Here is a 19,173-nt window from a genome sequence, read left to right as displayed (position 1 = left end):
CAAAGATATTAAATCAACATTGGAAGTAGCACTACGGTGGCTGAGAAGTACAAACAATGAATACAAATAATAATCTGTCGTTGTTCCAAATGCTTTCACTGAGTGCTTTCAGGTGTTTAAACAAAGTCACTTTTTTTTTTTTTTTTTTTTTTTTTTTTATACTGCACAACAGTGTAATGATTGACTTGAAAACGACAGTATGTTTCCATTCTCCGCCCTGAGTTTGACAGCCAATGGGGCGGCTCAGGTTCCATTTAAGACGCGGACTCGGTTCAAGGTGGTTCACATGCCTGCGCACTGCGCGCAACACGACGCACGAAACGGGATTATTCCATTTGAAGAAACAACAACAACAACAACAATAATAATAACCAGGATACATCACCTGTTCTTCTTCTTCTTGCCGAGACGGTTGTAGACACTTTCTGAACAAAGCTGTCAAAGCAATGAAAGCATGGGGAGTTGGCTTTCTTTCCTTAGTGGTGTTGAACGCAGCGGTACGCTATGTGACGTCTCTGGAGCAAGAATTGACCGATTCTATTTTTGGTGAGTTGCCAAAAGGAGACCCCATCACACCCCCGACTACATTTGCGCGTGAAAAGTTTGACTGACGTAGTTTCAGCTGTAACTAATAATGCCGTGCTAACTTATTAGACGTGTATGTATAAATTAACGTTGAGATGAGTAGTGATGCGTTTAGGCCACTACGATTTCTGTAGGAACTTGCGTATTTGGGATATTTTATGTTTGCTACCTTATAAATGTGAGGGTTCTGTTTCCCCACCCCCACTCTGCGCGGCGCGCGCGCGCGCACGCACACACACACACACACACACACACACACACACACACACACACACACACACACACACACAGATGAGTCACCTGACTCCTCAGAAACTTATAGAAGCTGCTGCTGGTTTCTATGGAGCCCAGTCTGACAGCGTGACGTCCAGTCTTAAGAGGCCACAAGGGGCGAGCCTCTCCAGCCAGAACGCGAGCTCCTCCACTCCCCCAAAATAAACACCTTTGATGTCAAACTTCTTCCACTCTCAGGCAATTTCCTGCATCCCATCAAAGACTTGTTTGACCAGAAGCATGACGCCAATCACACGGTGGCCAGATTCTCCTTGCGCAGACCCTCCCGCCCGGAAGACGACCTGTGCTACATCCTCCCCGGCCGAGCCGAGTCGCTGGCGGCCTGCGCCTTCAACGGCACCGCCAAAACCTTCCTCATCATCCACGGCTGGACGGTGAGACGTGCCACATACTTGTCCGACGATTATAAATTTGCTTAGGGCAATGACTTTTGGTGCTGCGTTCACTGATTCGACAATCAACTACGAATGTGATCTTAAATTCGTCTCAACCAACTCTAATACTGGATGTACAATATAGAAACAATTATTGCACTCCAAAGTAGATGTTTGTATTTTTTAATCAGAGGTGGTAAAAGTACTGACACTCTGTAGTTGTCTTGAAGTACAGATAATTTACATTATTATTGTCAGTGCTGCACTAGCATGGAAACAGGAGTTGAGAACATTCAGGGAGAGATTCTATACACTGTGTTTGGTGTGAAAACACCCAAAATATCCACAGCTGATTGGGAGGTGAAGAAATCGGTGAGATAAGCTGATGGTCACGTTTTCATTCGGGTTCTGGATTCCTGTGATTCAGAGTTTGGTTGACTGTCAACTGAATTTGGCGCCCTGCAGGAGGTTTTATATGGTGCCCCCATTGGTGATTTATATTCGCTTGCAAAAGAAATCAAACGGCATTGTTTTTACTATTGTTTCAAACTTATGAGATCGCATGTCACCCAATTTCACTGATAAAAGAACATTTAAAATAACTTCCATCAATCCATTGTCTGTACCGCTTATCCTCGCCAGAGTCAACCCCAGCTGACTTTGGAGGAGAGGCGGGGCACACCCTGAACTGGTCGCCAGCCAATCGCAGGGCACATATAGACAAGCAACCATTCACACTCGCATTCACACCTACGGACAATTTAGAGTGTTCAATGAACCTACCGTGCATGTTGTTTTTGGAATGTGGGAGGAAAGGGGAGTACCCGGAGAAAGAGGCACAGGGAGAACATGCAAACTCCACACAGGCAAGGCGGGAGTCTGGACTTGAACGCATGACATCTGAACTGTGATGCGGATGTGCTAACCAGTTGCCCACCGTTCCACCTTAAAAGAATTTAATTATTAGAATTTTTTTTATTGGAAAAAGAAAAAAAACCCAAATCAAAACATGTTGTCTATTACGCATGTATAATATACAATCGGTACAACTTTTGTCATTACAGGGAAACGTTGACTAGCAGTTGCAAAGAAGTCATAAACTGCAGTTAAATATGTCATGTGGGGATGCTAAGTTATGGAGTTTAGAAATCATAATCATCATTGTGTGTACTTTAACACTGACAAATTAGTTTTACACAATCTGAACTGTAACTCATATCGGGGTTTATACAGTAAACGGCTAATAAGGAATAGCATTTTGATTGACAATTAAAAGCAAGAAAATGTTTGTAAACAGAACAAATAAAAGTGCAGATTAGGCCAATGGATACACCGAATGAGTAGGTTTAATCTCTATAAATGAATTTCAACCATTAAACGTACCATGTTGAGGCTTGCTAATCGCTCAGAAGCAAGTAATCAATTTAACAAACACTGTGCTAAATGACTGAGGGGGGTGACTTATTTGGAATTATTATTTATTATTCATAATCAGTATCAGCTTTTCCATTTTAAAGCCTGTTTTTATATAATTGCAGCGTTAGGGGATTTTTTTCCCCCTGCCGATTTTGTGGCGCCCCCTGTAGGCCACAGCACCGTTAGCGTTTGCCTATATTGCCTATATTATTTTGAGTTCCGCTGTGCCTTGGAGATCATTTTTAAGGGCAGCACACTGATCTTGTGTTTTCACCTTCAACAGTTGAGCGGAATGTTTGAAAGCTGGGTGACTAAACTGGTGTCGGCGCTGTACGAACGAGAGCAGGTGGCCAACGTCATTGTGGTGGACTGGCGCAGCACGGCGCAGAACCACTATGTGGTCGCAGCCCAGAGCACCAAGGCGGTTGGGCAGGAGGTGGCACGCTTCATTGACTGGCTCGAGGTCAGTGGGAGCGTCCATTCATACATCCATTTTCTATAGCACGCATCCTCATTAGGGTCGCGGGTGAACTGGAGCATATCTCAGCAGACTTTGGGCGAGAGGCGGGGTACAGACCGAGATTGGAGGCCAGTTAATGGCGGGGTACGTAGAGACAAACAACCATTCACGATTGGCTGGTGACCAGTTGTGGGTGTTCTTTTCGCCGCCTCCTGTCCAAAGTCAGGTAGAATAGGCTCCAGCTCGCCTGTGGCCCTAAAGAGAATAAGCCCGATAGAAAATTGATGGATTAAATGCATTTCTATGAATCAATGATTGTGGCTAAAAATATATATATATTTTATTTTTAATGATGGGTGTGTAACAGGAAACAACCAACATTCCTCTTGACAACCTTCATCTGATTGGCTACAGCCTCGGGGCTCACGTGGCAGGCTTCGCGGGAAGTCATGCGACTAACAAAGTTGGTAGGATAACAGGTAAAAGGCCAAAAGAACATTGTGTCACCCAAACACATTGAAGTCGCTTACATTAGCGCGGACGCTCCACTTCCCCATCTGCAGGTTTGGACCCGGCCGGGCCCGACTTCGAAGGCGAGCACGCCCACAGGCGCCTCTCCCCAGACGACGCCGGCTTCGTGGACGTCCTCCACACCTTCACCCGAGGCTCTCTGGGTCTGAGCATCGGCATCCAGCAGCCTGTGGGCCATGTGGACATTTACCCCAATGGAGGCAGCTTCCAGCCGGGCTGTAACCTGAGAGGCGCTCTGGAAAAGATCGCCAACTTTGGAATATTTGGTAAGAAATGCTGTTTTCAAGCAACATTTCTGTAACTCAAGGTACAGTATTGCAATAATAATCCTTTGATGGTTGCTGAAATGAGGTCTACTGTGTGTAGAAAATTCCTTTTTTTTATGTTCTATTGTCAAAAGTGAAAGAAAGGGCAGAACGTTATGTTATTCCCGTTTGAACTAGCGTTTCCATTTGGTAGGCACTAAACTTCAGAGAGAACCACATCCTGTACCTTTTGAGTTTTGTGATAAAGTTTGATGCATGATTGTATTCCATTGTGTGCACAGGTCATACTTTTATGTGGATCATGTATCGTCTGTTTATAATGAATACGTAAGTAGAGTAAGTCTTAATTAACATGGGCCAAAAATATTATGGCTTTCTTAAATTCTGATGAATTTATGACATTTTCTCCGAATATCATCGTAGACAGTCAATCAATACAATATCAATGTCATTCATGATTAACAGTTTCATTTGAGTTTGCCTTATTTTTAAAGCCTGTTTGGATTATTGTTGCATTTACAGTACATAACGTTGCTGTCCAACAAGAATCATGTATCCCCATACCGGGCATGTTCTTTGGTTGGACAGTGACAATCTACAGTACTCATACGGTATCATAAATCACTGGAGAATGCCAGGTGGTATTTTATTGTTCTTAGAGGAAAGTGACAAAAAGTAACATCTAGCATATAGATTCGCACTATAAATGTAACATCTTCCATGTCCAACCCATTTAGAAATCCACTAAGTGGCTTTTCCTGCAAATTAACATAGGCACAAATGGACAAAGTCAATTATCAACAATTTTTTGGAACATGGTTTCTTGAATAATTTTCCAGCAATGAACAAAATTCATTCAAATCAGTTTATTTGTGAATGAGATTCTTACCTATTGTGGTCAATCTGAAACGTGTACAGAGGGTTCTCGATGTACGGCGGTCCCGAGATGACGTTTAGAGGTTTACGAACGGCGTGCAAGGAACTAATTTGTGCAAGAATATGTTGTCATGTGACACAAGAAGGCTTACCTTTTCCCGTTTTAAATGTTTTGTATTTATGGCCAAGAAGTGTTTTTCATATTCATATTTACTATAATTGTGACTTTACTACTGCGTTAGCATAGGTTAGCGATAGAGTATATGACACATTCCAACCAAAGGTGGGTATAGTCGTACAAGATTGGACTAAGTAAATGTATCGGTAATTTAGAATAATATGACTAAAGTAAAAGTAAAAAGTAGCCCTCTAAGCCAAAATAACTCTTCAAGAGTAAGTGCTCGGTAAAAAAAAAAAAATAATAATAAAAACTTCTCAAGTTGGGTACTGAGTAACTGGTAAGTAGGAATGTGCAACTGTGCTGCCCAAAAAAAATCACTTTAACTAAGAAATAATACATGTAATTTTCATAAAATAACATCTGTTAAGGCAACGTGAAACAGCACAATAGTCGCACCAGGCAGTGATAACATCCTGAAGAATACCGCAATGTTCAAGTTCGAAGCGGAGCCATTTTTAGACAGACACAGATGACAGCATAACATAGCAGTGACACTCTTTGACGAACCAAAACCAAATAGATTGCACATGAAAGAATCGATAGATCGATCGATATCTCCTGACTGCCCACCTCTGGTTCTAACTTAAGTACAAATTAAAGTTACATCCCAACCATAGAAATGGAACTCTGTCGTAAATAATCATTTGAAATGTTGTTTCATTACTGTGTATGTAAACTAGAGGCAGTCTCAGTGTCCAACGAAGCATCACGTGTGCTATTAGTCCACACAAAAACAGTCCAGCAGCTTGGCTCCGCATTGCTTGTTACTAATCGGTCTTAGTTGGTGAACAGTGTTACTGCTACTCACACAATGACCCCATTCACAGCAGGCTGAACAGGAGCAGAGGGGCCCAAACATGGCTGAAACGAGTCTTTGTAGAAATTGGCACTGTAGATCTTGGCTCCCGATCCCGTTTGCTCAGTGGATGAGTACAAAAGTAACCACTCGCCGTTTTTATTTGATAAGTTTTCAATGTGCCGTTTCTTCCGCAGCCATCGCCGACGCGGTCAAGTGCGAGCACGAGCGCTCTATCCACCTCTTCATTGACTCTCTGCTGAACGAGCGGGAGGCGGCCAAGGCCTACCGCTGCGGCAGCAACGACAGGTTCGACCGCGGCATGTGCCTCAGCTGCCACAAGAGCCGCTGCAACACGGTGGGCTACGACATCAGCAAGGTCCGCAAAGCACGCAATGTACAGATGTACACCAAGACCAGAGCCACTATGCCCTTCAGAGGTTAGTGATTTGCAACACAACCAGATGGACCCACATATCATATCAAAGCTCTTTTGTACAGCACAGACTTCCTGCAAAATAGCAGCATAACAGTAAATCTGGCATTTGTCCGCCTTTACTCAGCAAAGACGGGATATTGTGACAAGGCATCCCACAATCAGGTATTACGATGTGTGTCAACTCGAGGGCTAACATCTGGGTAGATATGCAAATGTGAAATAATGGCTTTAAATACAGCAAAAATAACTATTTCATAATATGATGATGCTAGATAGGGGGATGATTCCTGAGCACAGCAGTTATAAGAGGGTGTGCACACTTATTCAACAACATTATCTCAGTTGTTTCGTTGCTTCCCCTCTCGAAAATAGACTTGTTTTTTCCCAGTTGAGTTGTACGTGTGTTAGGCCACAACAATGGAAAACGTATTAAAAATGTATCTTGGTCGCATTTTTTTCAGTCACAAAATCCTATCTTTTAATCTGTTCATTCATTCTTTGATCATATTAATTTATTGGTTCATTGGACGTAGCACCACAAACAGTGTTCGGTTTAACACCTGTTGAAAGCAGTTGTTGTTGACATCCCCATGCATCTAATTACGTTAATGGAGCAAGCCGTAACTGCTATGTGAACGCGCAGATGGTAATTTCCCGCTTTGGCGAGTTCTGTCTGAAAGGCAAAGACAAATAAATCCAAGTGCTACTGTTTCGCCTCTAATGCGCCAATTAGCAGGGATGCAGTGTGAAAATGGTTAGGGCCTCTTTGGCCAAATACCTAATTTGCCTGTGGTGGCATTCCCGGTTACTATTCTTCTGATCATTTTGCTTCTCTTTTGGTTTAAACTTGTTCAAACAAACTAAACAAGTTATGAGTTAATTGAAGTATCAAAATATTGGACTGAAAATCAAGATCATGGACAAAATGGAATTGTATGCCATGGATGCCATGGCATTGCCTAAAAAGCACTTAATAGTTAACATGGTTTCTCGGGATTGCTATTACAGTGGTGCGCTATGAGTTATCGGACTTACAAGTTGTTCAAATATGAGCCGTCTTGTGGCCAATTTTTTGAAAAAAAAAAAAAAAAATTTTTTTTTTCTTGCGAGCAAAAATTTGAGGTACGAGTGCTCAACTCACTTTACAACAAGCAGCACATTGGCAAATAGGGAATTCTTCAAAAATGATGTCAAGTTCTAGTTTCAAGCTGTTTTTTGCCACTCCCAGTTGAAGTTTACCTTCAAATTAAACATTTAAAAAAATGACTTACACATTGCGTATTTAGAACAACCAAATAACTGTGCCTTAAAGTTAATGCAGACACATAATTGGAAATGCCATAGATGGGCTACCGAATAGCATCTATGTGGCTTTAAGCAACAGATATTTGAACACAAATGATGCAGCAACACATGTAGACAGATAATATGACAATACTCGCAGGCATACAGTGGACCGCCGCATACTTACAGTTCGGCACCCACAGATTCACCTATTCCCTGATTTTTTTAAATTTTTTTTTTAATTTATTGGGGGTAAACCATTCCCCAAAACGCATTGCACTTTCAATGGGGAAAGATGATTTCAGAAGGTTTTGAGTTAGCGTAGCCAAGGAACGAATTAAACTCATATCTCAAGGCACCACTGTATAGGCTGCTTTACGTTTTCTAAGAAGGCGCTTAGATGTTATCAAGTCGTCGTCCACGCGCAAGTGTCTGTAATGCGACTGTGGCTCTCCTCGTCCAGTTTACCACTACCAGCTGAAGATCCACTTCTCCAGTAAGGTGAACCGCTCGGAGATGGAGCCCTCGCTGACCGTCTCGCTGTTTGGAACCAAAGGGGAGGCGGACGACCTGCAGCTTAAACTGTGAGTACTCACAGTAGCCGATAAAAGTTAATCATGTTGCCGTGTCACCGCTGCACAATAACAGAACAGGAAGAAACCATAAAGATGATTAGCAATGTGGTAAAACATTATTTTTGTTTGATGTGCTGGCTTCATAGGCAATGTTTAACGTGTATGACATACACACGGGTAAAGATTAACACCTTACCCGATGGTTGTTTCTGGCAGGAAGGAGAAAATAGCGGTGAATAGGACGCATTCCTTCCTGCTGGTGACCGAGAAGAACATTGGCGAGCTGTTGATGTTGAAGTTCAAGTGGGAGGAGTCGAACAGCTGGTCAGCCTCCAGTATGTTGAGGATGGTTTCTTCCTGGTGGTCCGGCGACTCCGACGGCGCCAACATGGAGGTGCACAAAATTCGGATCCGAGCTGGAGAGACGCAGCAAAAGTAAGTCAATGGAAATGAACAAAAAAGACAATTACACTACTTGCAAAAAGTTGGGGATATTCTGCTTTAGGGTGAAATTTCAAGATGAACTTAGAACGCATTATTTGTTTTTATTTAATTTGACATTCTCTAAACTTCTGAAAGAACATGTCCAATTTTTCAATTTTGGAGTAGTTTTTGAACAACTTGCTGTTCTCTAACAAGGAGCTGAATGGAAAAATTCACAACATGTGATTTTCCTGGTTCAATTGGATTTGGTATTGAAACTGTCGTCTTCATCATGCTGTTCACATGTTGACATCACGAGACCAACACGACACCCGGCAATTGATCAACAGTACCTCGCCATTGCGAGGCTTCCAACAGGATTTTCTCAGAGGGAAGTGGCGATCGAGATTACCGTGCCAGCAGCAGGTTGCAACAAAGATACAAAAAGACTGGGAGAGTCACAGAAAGGCATAGAAGTTGACATCCTTGGAAATGTTTATGGCTCAACCACGTGTTGTGATTTTGCTGAACGGCTTATTAAAAAACGAGTTGTGCAAAAAAGTACTGAAACTTTGAACAGTAGGACGTGCATTCAAAGGTTTCGACCGCAAAGCAGAATAAAGGAGTGTATTGACTGTGGACGAAGCATGATTAATAAAAGTAACGTGTTTTCCAGGGTGGTGTTTTGCCTAAAAGATCCCGATTCTTCCAACTTAAAGCAAGAGCTTACCTTCGTCAAATGTCAGGATGCATGGAGAACAGATTCAAAGCGCACTTCCAAAAGGTAAGTAGGCTTTTTCCACCTGTTTTTTCGGTGCAAACAAATCACTTTGTCAAGGTTTTGTGAATTAAAAACAAGCAATGTCTTTATCTGTAGAGTAACCTTGGAGGCCCACTGACCCTGCGGAGAAAACCGCCACCACCACCGCCACCCTTGTGTCCATTTCAGCACTGAGTAAATAATTTATTTGATGTCTCATAATATAAAAAAAAAAAAAAAAGCCATGCACTGACTTGTATATAGCCAGAGGAGTATGCTCTTTTTATTTAAAACATTACATATGTTAATACTTTTTGTTGGCTTTATGACTAATTAACTAGTGTATCATTAGTGCCAGAGAGATGTGTCGCCACCCTTGTTATCTAGAAATCTATCTTTTGAGGTACTAATGTCCTATTGTGTTGATATTTAGAGCGATCACTGTTAAACTGAATGGCTGCTTTTACATGGACATAAGCCCCTGGCCACAATCGCTTAAAAAATATTCTGACGTGCTCCTGGGCGTTTAGAAATTGATTGGCTGACACATAATCAATAAAGAACCTATGCTGTGAAACGTGCTGGTAGTTGGCCATCCTCAACTCATAATTGTTATTATTTTTTTTGACATTTTGACAGTCAGTGGAATGACCTCTTTTTTTTGTTTTGTTTTGTAAATGTCCATGTAAACGTAACCAGTGTCCTATATAGTATTGTTACCTCCCCAAAGAAACAGGGATATATATATATATATATATACCTTTTTTCATGGTAAATGTGTCTTAGGTGGTAAATGTGTCCTAGGCAATAGTGTGTGTTTATGTACAGTATTATAAATGAAACCTAACAAAGCATTCACCACTGTGGCCCCCAGCACAATGTGACTGTGGGACTGGATCAGTGTGCCTTAAGCTCAACAAAGCGCTTTCTTGCTATGTGTGTGTTTTATGGGTGCTTTATTGTTGCTATGACAACAAAGAAACATTACTCCTGCCTTTCTACTCTGTTATACCTCTGTGCTGCAAAACATTACTCAGCTGTTACCTCAACAAACAGGGATGCAGGGATGGACATGTTGCAACTGTGTACAGACAGGATTTTATGTAAATAAGAAATAATCAAATTTCATAGTAAAAAGCACAGTTTTTGGTTCTATTGTGAAATGTAATCTGTTCTCCTTGTACATACTTGTAAATATGTGCTAGTGTATAGTGTATATTTAATAAACAACACACGAGAGGGCAACTAGTCCACATTTTTTCCTCGTTTTTGCTTTTGATAAAGAAGTGGAAATAGTCGTTAATTTACTTTGAAATAATCTGTGATTGTCCTTGCTGCGGCGACACCACTGCAAGTTATGTCAAACTGACCCAAGGTCACAAAACATAAAGATTAAACAAGACATACAGTATTTGAATTCTTTTTAATATGAGTCCAAAATAAACTATAACAACTGACCATATTTTTTAATTAACGCATTTTTTTCTTGCATGGATATCTTAAGGGTGGAAATGACTCTACAAATATATATATATATATATATATAATTATTATTATTATTATTAAATTGGGTTACAAATCTGAGCAAGTGAAAAACAAGCTTTAAAAATATTAATGCCAATAAATTCATACTCATTGTTATTTTTACATTTTGCTAATTATTCATTATTCAGACCATTTTGAGGATAATATTTTGCTCAGTACTGAAGAATCCTAACATTCAACCATAATTCAAAGTATACTTATCAGCTACACGTACTGCAATATAACAATATTATAAATGCAGTATTACATTGGACATGCTTGTCTTGGGAAAGATTAGTTAGTTATTTTGGACATTAAATGTTTTGTTTACTATTTATTTACTTTTTTAAAATATTAAAATGTAAAAAAAGGTCATTAATTATATATAAGCTTAAAAAATGTTCCCCTCAATTTCTTGTGATTTTCAGGTAAAAGGTACCCACTAAGCAAATTGAAATTCACTTAAAAATGGATTCTAAATTCTCACTTTCCCCTGCACATTTGTTATTAACTTTAAGGTGTTTTTTTACTGCTTTTTAAAGCACCGTATCCTTGACTACGTATTCTTGGGTTTAAAGTCCCTGCAAAGTGAAAATAAATGGCCTCTAAATGTGATACATCACAGAAAGAAGTGTTGCTAGCAAGTGTGGCTAATTTTAATGATTAAAAAATTGACAAGTATATAAAATGAGGCTTCAAAGTTTTTCATTGATGAATTTGAAGACCTAGGAGCCTAGGAAAATTCATTTTTGCAAACCATCCATCCATCCATTTTCTGAGCCGCTTCTCCTCACTGGGGTCGCGGGCGTGCTGAAGCCTATCCCAGCTGTCATCGGGCAGGAGGCGGGGTACACCCTGAACTGGTTGCCAGCCAATCACAGGGCACATACAAACAAACAACCATTCGCACTCACATTCACACCTACGGGCAATTCAGAGTCTCCAATTAATGCATGTTTTTGGGATGTGGGAGGTAAACCGGAGTGCCCGGAGAAAACCGACGCAGGCACGGTCAGAACATGCAAACTCCACACAGACGGGGCCGGGGATTGAACCCGGGTCCTCATAACCGTGAGGCTGACGCTCTAACCAGTCAGCCTTTTTGCAAACCATTTACTGTAATGTGTCACAATAAGGTGTAGTATATTTGGGCCAAAGGTCAGGCTCTTCAGTGTAACACTTGCGTGATAGAAACCTGGACGCCCGTCAGAGCGAGCATTAGCACGCGGGTTCAAAGACAACACGGACATGGTGACGAAATGAAGGGAAATTTTCCTTGGAACCTTTCAGGCTCTGACCATACCATACGCTATGCGAAGACCCTTGCAGTCGCGCCCGACCACAGTTGGCAACGACAGCGGATTTTTCCACAACACATGCTGTGTAACATGAGCAGGCAATTCATTGCGTGAAAACATGTCAGGTATTGCCATAATATGGACATACAGAAGACACACATTTAGTACAAACATGCTCTTTGTCAAGAAATTGTGTGCATTCTTGAGGCGCAATAAAATTGAATTCTACGCTGATATTGCATCCATCCATTTTCTATAGCATTTGACCTGATTAGGTGAATTGCCCTTATCAGTTAATCAGCAATTGATTGCCTTGGGCTCCACCCACTCACCAGTTACTACGATTTCCACATTATTTCCTTCATTTCAGGTGGGTTGAGAGCGTTAAATTCTAATTTGTATCTTTAATAACTTTAAGTTGTCTCACATGACACATTTGTATCTGTTCAAATGTTGAGTACATTCCATTGCTAATATAAAAACGTTTGTGGAGATGCTAGTAAAACGACGACGCTAACGCTAACCCCTGATTGGCCAGCAGGTCGAGTTTAATCTGCAAATGAGATGCAAATACCAGGTGTAAATTTGTCACAGGCCATTTTAATACATTTCATCTGTATTTCAGTATCTGAAAAATGTAGCAAAAGCAGCATCTCCAAGGAAGTGACTGGAAAAGGGACATGAAATGTTCAATAAATTAAATTTGTTTGATACATCTTCAAGGAGAGTCACTCCACGTTTCTGGTATCCAGAGTTTGGCCACAGAGGCAGACGGTGCAGCCCATTACCGCAGACAGTGTCAGGATAGCCAACAAAATGGCCCACCAGTGAGCCTGTGGACACAAAAATCCACTTATTTGTGCTTTCTTTTTGAACACAACATTAAATCCCAAGGAGTTTTAACTGTACTGTAGTTAGTACAAGAGCTGGGTGATCGAAAAAAGCGATAATAACCCAAAATGTGATTTTTGTGGAAAAAAATACGAGATCTTATTTTAAGGCCATATCTGTGCTACGCTGAACCATTTTTACACCCACGCTGGCATCTCAATTTCCGTATAGTGTACCGTGTTGTACTGTGTAAAAGTTGAAATGCTATAATGACCATATGGGGTGTTCTCAATTTAATGAGGTTACGAACAGAGTCCAATAAAGTTGTTTGCCCAGCGGCGTAAGAATACGTCATTGCTCGGCACAAGACGGCACGACTGTTTTCTATTTGATTGTTTTATATTTATGGCCTAGAAGTGTTTTTCATACACATATTTACAAGAATTATGATCATATGACTGCGCTAGCGTAGGTTAGTTCCTACAATTTGCGGCTGTAGGAACGGAACTTTGTCGTCTTCTTTTCCTTGGGGCTTGTCCAGTTAGATGTCGCCACATGGCATCATCTGAATCCATGTCAGCCTATCTTCTGCATCCTCCCCTCCAACACTCTCCCACTATATCTGTCAACCCTCATTTAGGTCTTCCTCTAGTGCTCTTGCCTGGCCAACTCCATCCTCCTCATCCTTCCACCAATATACTCACTATCGCTCCTCTGGATGTATCCAAACCATCCAAGTCTGCTCTCTCTAACTTTGTCTCCAAAACATCGAACCTTGGCTGTCCCTCGGATCACCTCATTTCTAATCCTATCCAACCTGCTCACTCCTCGAGAGAACCGCAACATCTTCATTTTTGCCTGAGTCTAGTCTCCGCTACTCTTTCCCATTACTTCATTGTGTGGCTCATCAAATGTATTCAACTCTGCACAGAACCTTGTTCTGGAAAATGGGCACCATCACTCTTTTCCTCCATTCCTCGGGCATCCTCTCACTCTATAAAATTCTATGGAATAACTTAGTCAACAATTACACAGCCACCTCGATGCATCCATACCTCCACAGGTATGTCATCAGGAACAACTGCCTTTCTATTTTTCATCCTCTTAAGTGCCTTTCGAACTTCCCCCTTACTAATCACAGCTACTTCCTGGTCCACCACCATAGCCTCTTCTGTTCTTCCTTCTCCTTTATCTTCCTCATTTACCAACTCCTCAAAGTATTCTTTCCCTCTATCCAGCACACTCCTGGAACCAGTCAACACATTTCCATCACTACCCTTAATCACCCTAACATGCTGCCCCTCTTTTCCATCTCTCTTTCTCTCTCTCTCTCTCTCTCTCTCTCTCTCTCTCTCTCTCTTGTGCTCTCTCTCTCTCTCTCTCTCTCTCTCACTCTCTCTCGCTCTGGCTAGTCTGTATAGATCTCTCTCTCTATCTTTGCAGTCCAACCTCGTAACACCCTGTAAGCTGTAGGCTGTATTAAAAAAAAAAAGGGGAAGTGGGCCTGTTTTTGTTTGTGAATCAGTTTGCTAGGTAGCAGGCTACTGTTATCATAAATCTCTCTACCACATGAAGAGAATGAGTCATCACACATAGAGTATGGAGGGTCGTTCCCATCTCCAGTCGGCTCATTGACGTGCTCTTAAAACCCGGATGAGCATTCCAGATTCGCTACGCTGTCAAGATCTAAACCTCAATGCTACCTCACACTCAAATATCTAAAGATAAATGAATTCTGGGATATTTAGCTGAAATGTTGAGCAGGGAAATGCAAACTAAAGTGAACATCTGCTGCTGATGTTGGAAATCTTTGGTGATAAAATTATATTAAATTATGGACGAGGAATGTGTTGCTGTTTAAGCCACTATGACGTCAGAGGAACAATCCACCTAGATTTTTGACCATTCTTTATCTTTTTCTTTTCATCAAGTCTTTAAATTTAGACAAGCTTCTTTTCACTGAACACAGCTTCGGATGAGGTCCTTGTTCTGCTCAATGCTTATTTAGTTGTAATTATGTTGCACCGAACAGATCAGTCAGTACGAGACAAGATAACAAACAACAACAATGGAGGAGAATGAGGGTTTCCTGTATTTACTTCACAGTAGAGAGATGCATTTTATTGAAGAGCAGACTTTGGGGCAGCAAGAAAACTGCTGTAGCATTGTGGAGACTGTGGAGTAAAATACTGAAAATATCCAGAGCTAAGCTAACTTTAGCATGTCTGTTTATTTTTGTCATCACCTGTCATGAAAAATCTGCTTGACCAGTTAGAGACAATCAGTGATTCATGGTATTGGCACCGCTAGGCAAACTTCGAGTCTGCGTGTCAACATCTGGGTGTAAGCTGTGGCTGACAGCAGTTCCTACACGAGTGAGCTCATTGTGCTTATGAGTTTTACTGTTCTCCAAACGTAAAAACTGCAACCGTGGCTTTCCTTTCCCACATGCAAGGACATTACACGAAGTAGACTGTCAAAACCTATAAATAAACGGTTGCTTAAAAATTCTGCAATATAGCGGTGGTGTGAACGATGAAGTGCAATGTAGTGGAGTTGCAGAAAACTGCAGTTTCTTATGAAAAAATAATAGCCTGTTAAAAAGACAGGTATATGTTGGGGTTGTTTTATGAATATGCCGAAAACAATATATTTAAACCTAAACAACTTTGAAACCACTTTGTTGGAAAATGTAACTATTTTCAGCATAACTTGTCCGCATGTTCGTGGCAGAACGTAAAGTGTGCCAGTCAAATTTGTAAGTAATATTAGGCTTTACTTTTTGTATGACATTTTAAGCGCATTATCGTCTGTTTGCCGTTTTTAAAGTTCCACTTCCGTATTACCTTCATCCACTCTCCTAGGTCTTCAAATTCATCAAGTTGGAGGAAGGAGTTCTTCAGCCTTGCAATGGGGCCGTCTGCATCGAGCAATCGGCAAATGTGGAATTTGTCGCAGTAGCCTTGGTTGTCCATGCACGGAGCCCCGCCCACCAGCGGCAAAGCCTTTCTCTGGAAGTGACGGGATAACACAGAGGAGGTGGTGCTGGCACATGTCCCAGGTTTGCCTGCCATTGGTTCACAGAAAATATCATTGGATAAATGTGAAGCAGATTGAACTACGATTCAAAATGTAGTGTCAGATTGAAAACCTTTGTCATGAATCAATCTTTCTTTTGGATGAAACATTGGTACCGAACTGTTAGTTCTTCTGAGTAAGTTTAAAAGAAAACAACAAGGCCCAAAGGTGGCCTGTGCGCAAATTGACACAGGTGGAAGTGTTGAGAAAGTGTACAAGTGTAAACAGATTCCTTTGATGTAGAGGAGCATCGGGCAATGAGGTTACCGGGCTGCTGGCAGCACACGTGGCATTTCTGCTTCTTGGAATCACCTGGACAGTCGCACTGTTCCAGGTTATGTTTCACACATACAGACTCGGCACAGACCTGCAGGCCAAAAAAAGAACAAACAAACACCCAAATGATGCAAAGGGATTCAATATATTGCAGCGCCTAATAGGTCAACATTTGTAAATTAATATTGGTCGAAAAGTGTCGTTTAGTGAACAGTTCCAAAATCAATCTTACTTACTGGGGTGTAGAAAAGCAAAACATGTCGTTGTCCTGGCTGCTCTGTACAACATGGCTAAGATTAAGATTAATGATAGAATGTACACCGGGGACTCTACTGTCTTAGACGGCCCAACTGCGGCGGGGCGAAAAAACTGACATACTGTATCGTGGTTTTCGTGCAAGCACCAGGCTCACTGCGATCGTTGGAGGGGATGTAGATAGATTTAAGTCGCCAGCGGTTTTCACCACCTCATTCTGTAGTTATTAAGGGTACACGTATTCTAACTTTCAGTGCCGTTGTATCCTTTTCCGCATACAGAGACCACTCCATGTGAGACTATTGGGCCGCTTTTAAAGGGAATGAAAAAGACTGCTTCAGTTGGACAGGACTGAAGTCGGCTGCAGCGACCACACCAGCGCAGACGTCCCACCACCAAATGCGCTAGGAGTACGCCGGTCCATGAAATTACCAAAACCGGGTTTAGCCCACCCCTTCCCAGAGTTACGCCAAGCGCAGCGCTGCATATTAGCTAGTAACAAAAATAGAGAGCCCTGTAGGTGTGCTGCATTTGAAGGGAATGAGAGGACCCGCTTCGACTGGACAGGATTGAAGTCGGCTGTGATCCTGGGAGACTTTCTAGTATTTATGTGAGTCACTCACATTCTACGTTATTTACGAATTTGTCACATATCAGAGGGTGAGTACACAATTTATTCTAACTTATTTTTAGGGTTTTCTGTTAAATCGCTTTTTATGAAATACTGCATGTAGAGTTTGCATGTTCAGTTTCATGGTTCAGGTTTAGGATCATCATTGAATACTCTTAAATGGCCCATAGATTATTATTATTATTAATGGCTGTGTCTCTCTATGTGTCAGCACTGTCCAGGATGTCCCCAGTTGAACCCAAATCCAGCTGGGCTAGACCCTATCTTCCCTGTGAGCCTGACTCGGATCATCTATATAGAAAATGGATTAACTTTATTTTCTGTCTTACCCCGTTCAGGCAGACACGAGTCCCTTGACTGCAGATGGTGAGGTTTGCCTTGGGGCTCGGATCAGGGCACAGAGGTGAGAGACCTGAACAAATGCTCTCCTTCTGACAATCCGTCTCTTCATCACAGGTTTGACCCCCTGACTTTAAGCTGCAGTCCTGACTGCAGCAAAGACCCTGGCTGGGACTAGAAAAGAGGAGGCACATGTGAGCCGCACAGATGCAGGTATCAAATTCAAGGCCAGTCGGCCAGATACGGTTCTCCGTGTCATTTTATTTACCTCGTGAAAGTTTAATATTTTTTTGGCTTCAGTTCAAAACAATCTAACTATCACGACTATTTGAGTTTCAACACAGAACACATACAGTAAGTAAGGGACAAGAAGTGCGTAAACAAACAGTGCAGCTTGGCTTCTGGCTAACGGATGGCATGGCATTCTTTTGGCAGACCGTCAAACGTTAAAATTTGAAATAGTGCATATCTGTGCTGAATGGAAATTAAGTAGCATGGCAGAAAGGCAAGCAATAACAAATGGCATCATAAGTGCTTTATTAATACAAACTGTTCAAACTGTTGCATTTGTCTGCATCATTCGTTTACTTAAAAAGATGATTGATGTTGCACTTTCCTAAAAAGAAAAGATTCAAGATGTTGATGATGAATTTTTAAAGTCATTAAATCTTTCCCTGTTTACACAGAATATAATAACCGTGCATTTCGAATAATGACCATGTGGCCTTGATGAAAATAAGTTCAACACCCGTGCTGTATAAGAAGCTATGTGGCATTTTACCCACAATTCTATGGCAGGTGAGTGTATTAATAATGTACCTGCATATTTTGCCAGGCTTGAGGTAACACTGCACCCCTACAGGCTCTTTAGCACTGTAGCAGCAGAGGTCTGTGTCATTATGACCCACATCACAGTCCTCGCCTTCCTCCACAATCTGGTTGCCGCATATGGGCTGATCACTGACTGGCCACATAGAGCGCACATGTAAATACCGTGACAATCCAGAGATAATATTTATAGTGACTCACTCTTGTAAACGTGAACACATGCTCACCCACAAAGCAGTCGTCCTTCTTGAGGCGCAACAGCTCGCTGATATGTCCGACACTGCAGGTGGACAGTTTGTCGTTGTTTTCATGCACCTCGTCTGTGGCTTGGGGAAACATCAGGTACTTGCCCTTTCCACCGGAGGAGCCCAGGTTGCCACAATTAGTGCCTTCATCATGCTATAAAAATACATACAATAAGAATAGATTTAGTTTTCATATACACCTCATATCTATCTAATGACATCCTATACGATAGTATGAGTGATGTTTTATGTGCGAAAAATGATAGCTCACGACCAACAACGAGGCACACTAAAGCAGCCACTCCAGCAGACTATGTAAAGGGAAGATTCATTTTCTGGGTGTAGGCATAGCTAGCTAGCTAACTACATGGTTCTCAGTCTGCTCATTTTTAGCAATTAGAAGCAAATCTCTGAATTTACTTTACACGGTCGTTGTTACAAATTGCCCCAATACAATGTCAAAACATGTTCAGTGTATTGTCACTGGAATTCTAAGTTGCTTCTCTTTGAATCATCTACTGTAAATAAGCTCTTATTTGTTCAACTGTCAAGTATTCATCTGCGGACAAAGAGTAAGCAAAGAAATAACCAAGTAAAGCCATCCAGTA

The 19,173-nt window shown here is 41.5% G+C and overlaps 2 protein-coding genes across 7 annotated transcripts in view; one reads left to right on the top strand and one right to left on the bottom strand.

The window, feature by feature from the left end:
- Window positions 1-270: 270 nt before the first annotated feature.
- Window positions 271-10,594, top strand: LOC133406005 (lipoprotein lipase). Of its 2 annotated transcripts, XM_061683177.1 has the most exons (10): window positions 271-546; window positions 1,057-1,253; window positions 2,953-3,132; window positions 3,497-3,608; window positions 3,693-3,926; window positions 5,977-6,219; window positions 7,966-8,086; window positions 8,294-8,512; window positions 9,177-9,284; window positions 9,378-10,593. In XM_061683177.1, exons 1-10 carry the CDS (start codon window positions 447-449, stop codon window positions 9,397-9,399), a joined length of 1,536 nt encoding a protein of 511 aa, XP_061539161.1. In that variant the 5' UTR covers window positions 271-446; the 3' UTR covers window positions 9,400-10,593. The 2 variants fall into 2 exon arrangements, with proteins under 2 accessions (XP_061539161.1, XP_061539162.1); XM_061683178.1 differs by lacking the exon at window positions 2,953-3,132 and having other exon boundaries at window positions 9,378-10,594.
- Window positions 10,595-12,662: 2,068 nt separating this feature from the next.
- Window positions 12,663-19,173, bottom strand: part of si:ch1073-396h14.1 (disintegrin and metalloproteinase domain-containing protein 10) — a 46,830-nt gene continuing 40,319 nt past the window's right edge. For all 5 annotated transcript variants that reach the window (XM_061683657.1, XM_061683658.1, XM_061683659.1 and 2 more), the window contains 6 exons: window positions 18,548-18,719; window positions 18,312-18,456; window positions 17,483-17,666; window positions 16,259-16,358; window positions 15,760-15,980; window positions 12,663-12,915 (listed from right to left, as the gene is read on the bottom strand). In XM_061683657.1, coding sequence (XP_061539641.1) covers window positions 12,811-12,915; window positions 15,760-15,980; window positions 16,259-16,358; window positions 17,483-17,666; window positions 18,312-18,456; window positions 18,548-18,719 — 927 coding nt within the window. In that variant the 3' untranslated portion in view covers window positions 12,663-12,810. The remainder of the gene's footprint in view (window positions 12,916-15,759; window positions 15,981-16,258; window positions 16,359-17,482; window positions 17,667-18,311; window positions 18,457-18,547; window positions 18,720-19,173) is intronic.

This window comes from Phycodurus eques, chromosome 8 (genome assembly GCF_024500275.1).
Source record: "Phycodurus eques isolate BA_2022a chromosome 8, UOR_Pequ_1.1, whole genome shotgun sequence".
Lineage (NCBI taxonomy): Eukaryota > Metazoa > Chordata > Actinopteri > Syngnathiformes > Syngnathidae > Phycodurus > Phycodurus eques.
This window is presented reverse-complemented; position numbering and strand designations above follow the sequence as displayed.

Coding starts and splice junctions, on each gene's coding strand:
- LOC133406005 (XM_061683177.1), top strand. CDS start 447: ATGAAAGCATGGGGAGTTGGCTTTCTTTCCTTAGTGGTGTTGAACGCA. Junction 547..1,056: donor ATTGACCGATTCTATTTTTG/GTGAGTTGCCAA, acceptor TTCCACTCTCAG/GCAATTTCCTGCATCCCATC. Junction 3,133..3,496: donor GCTTCATTGACTGGCTCGAG/GTCAGTGGGAGC, acceptor GGTGTGTAACAG/GAAACAACCAACATTCCTCT.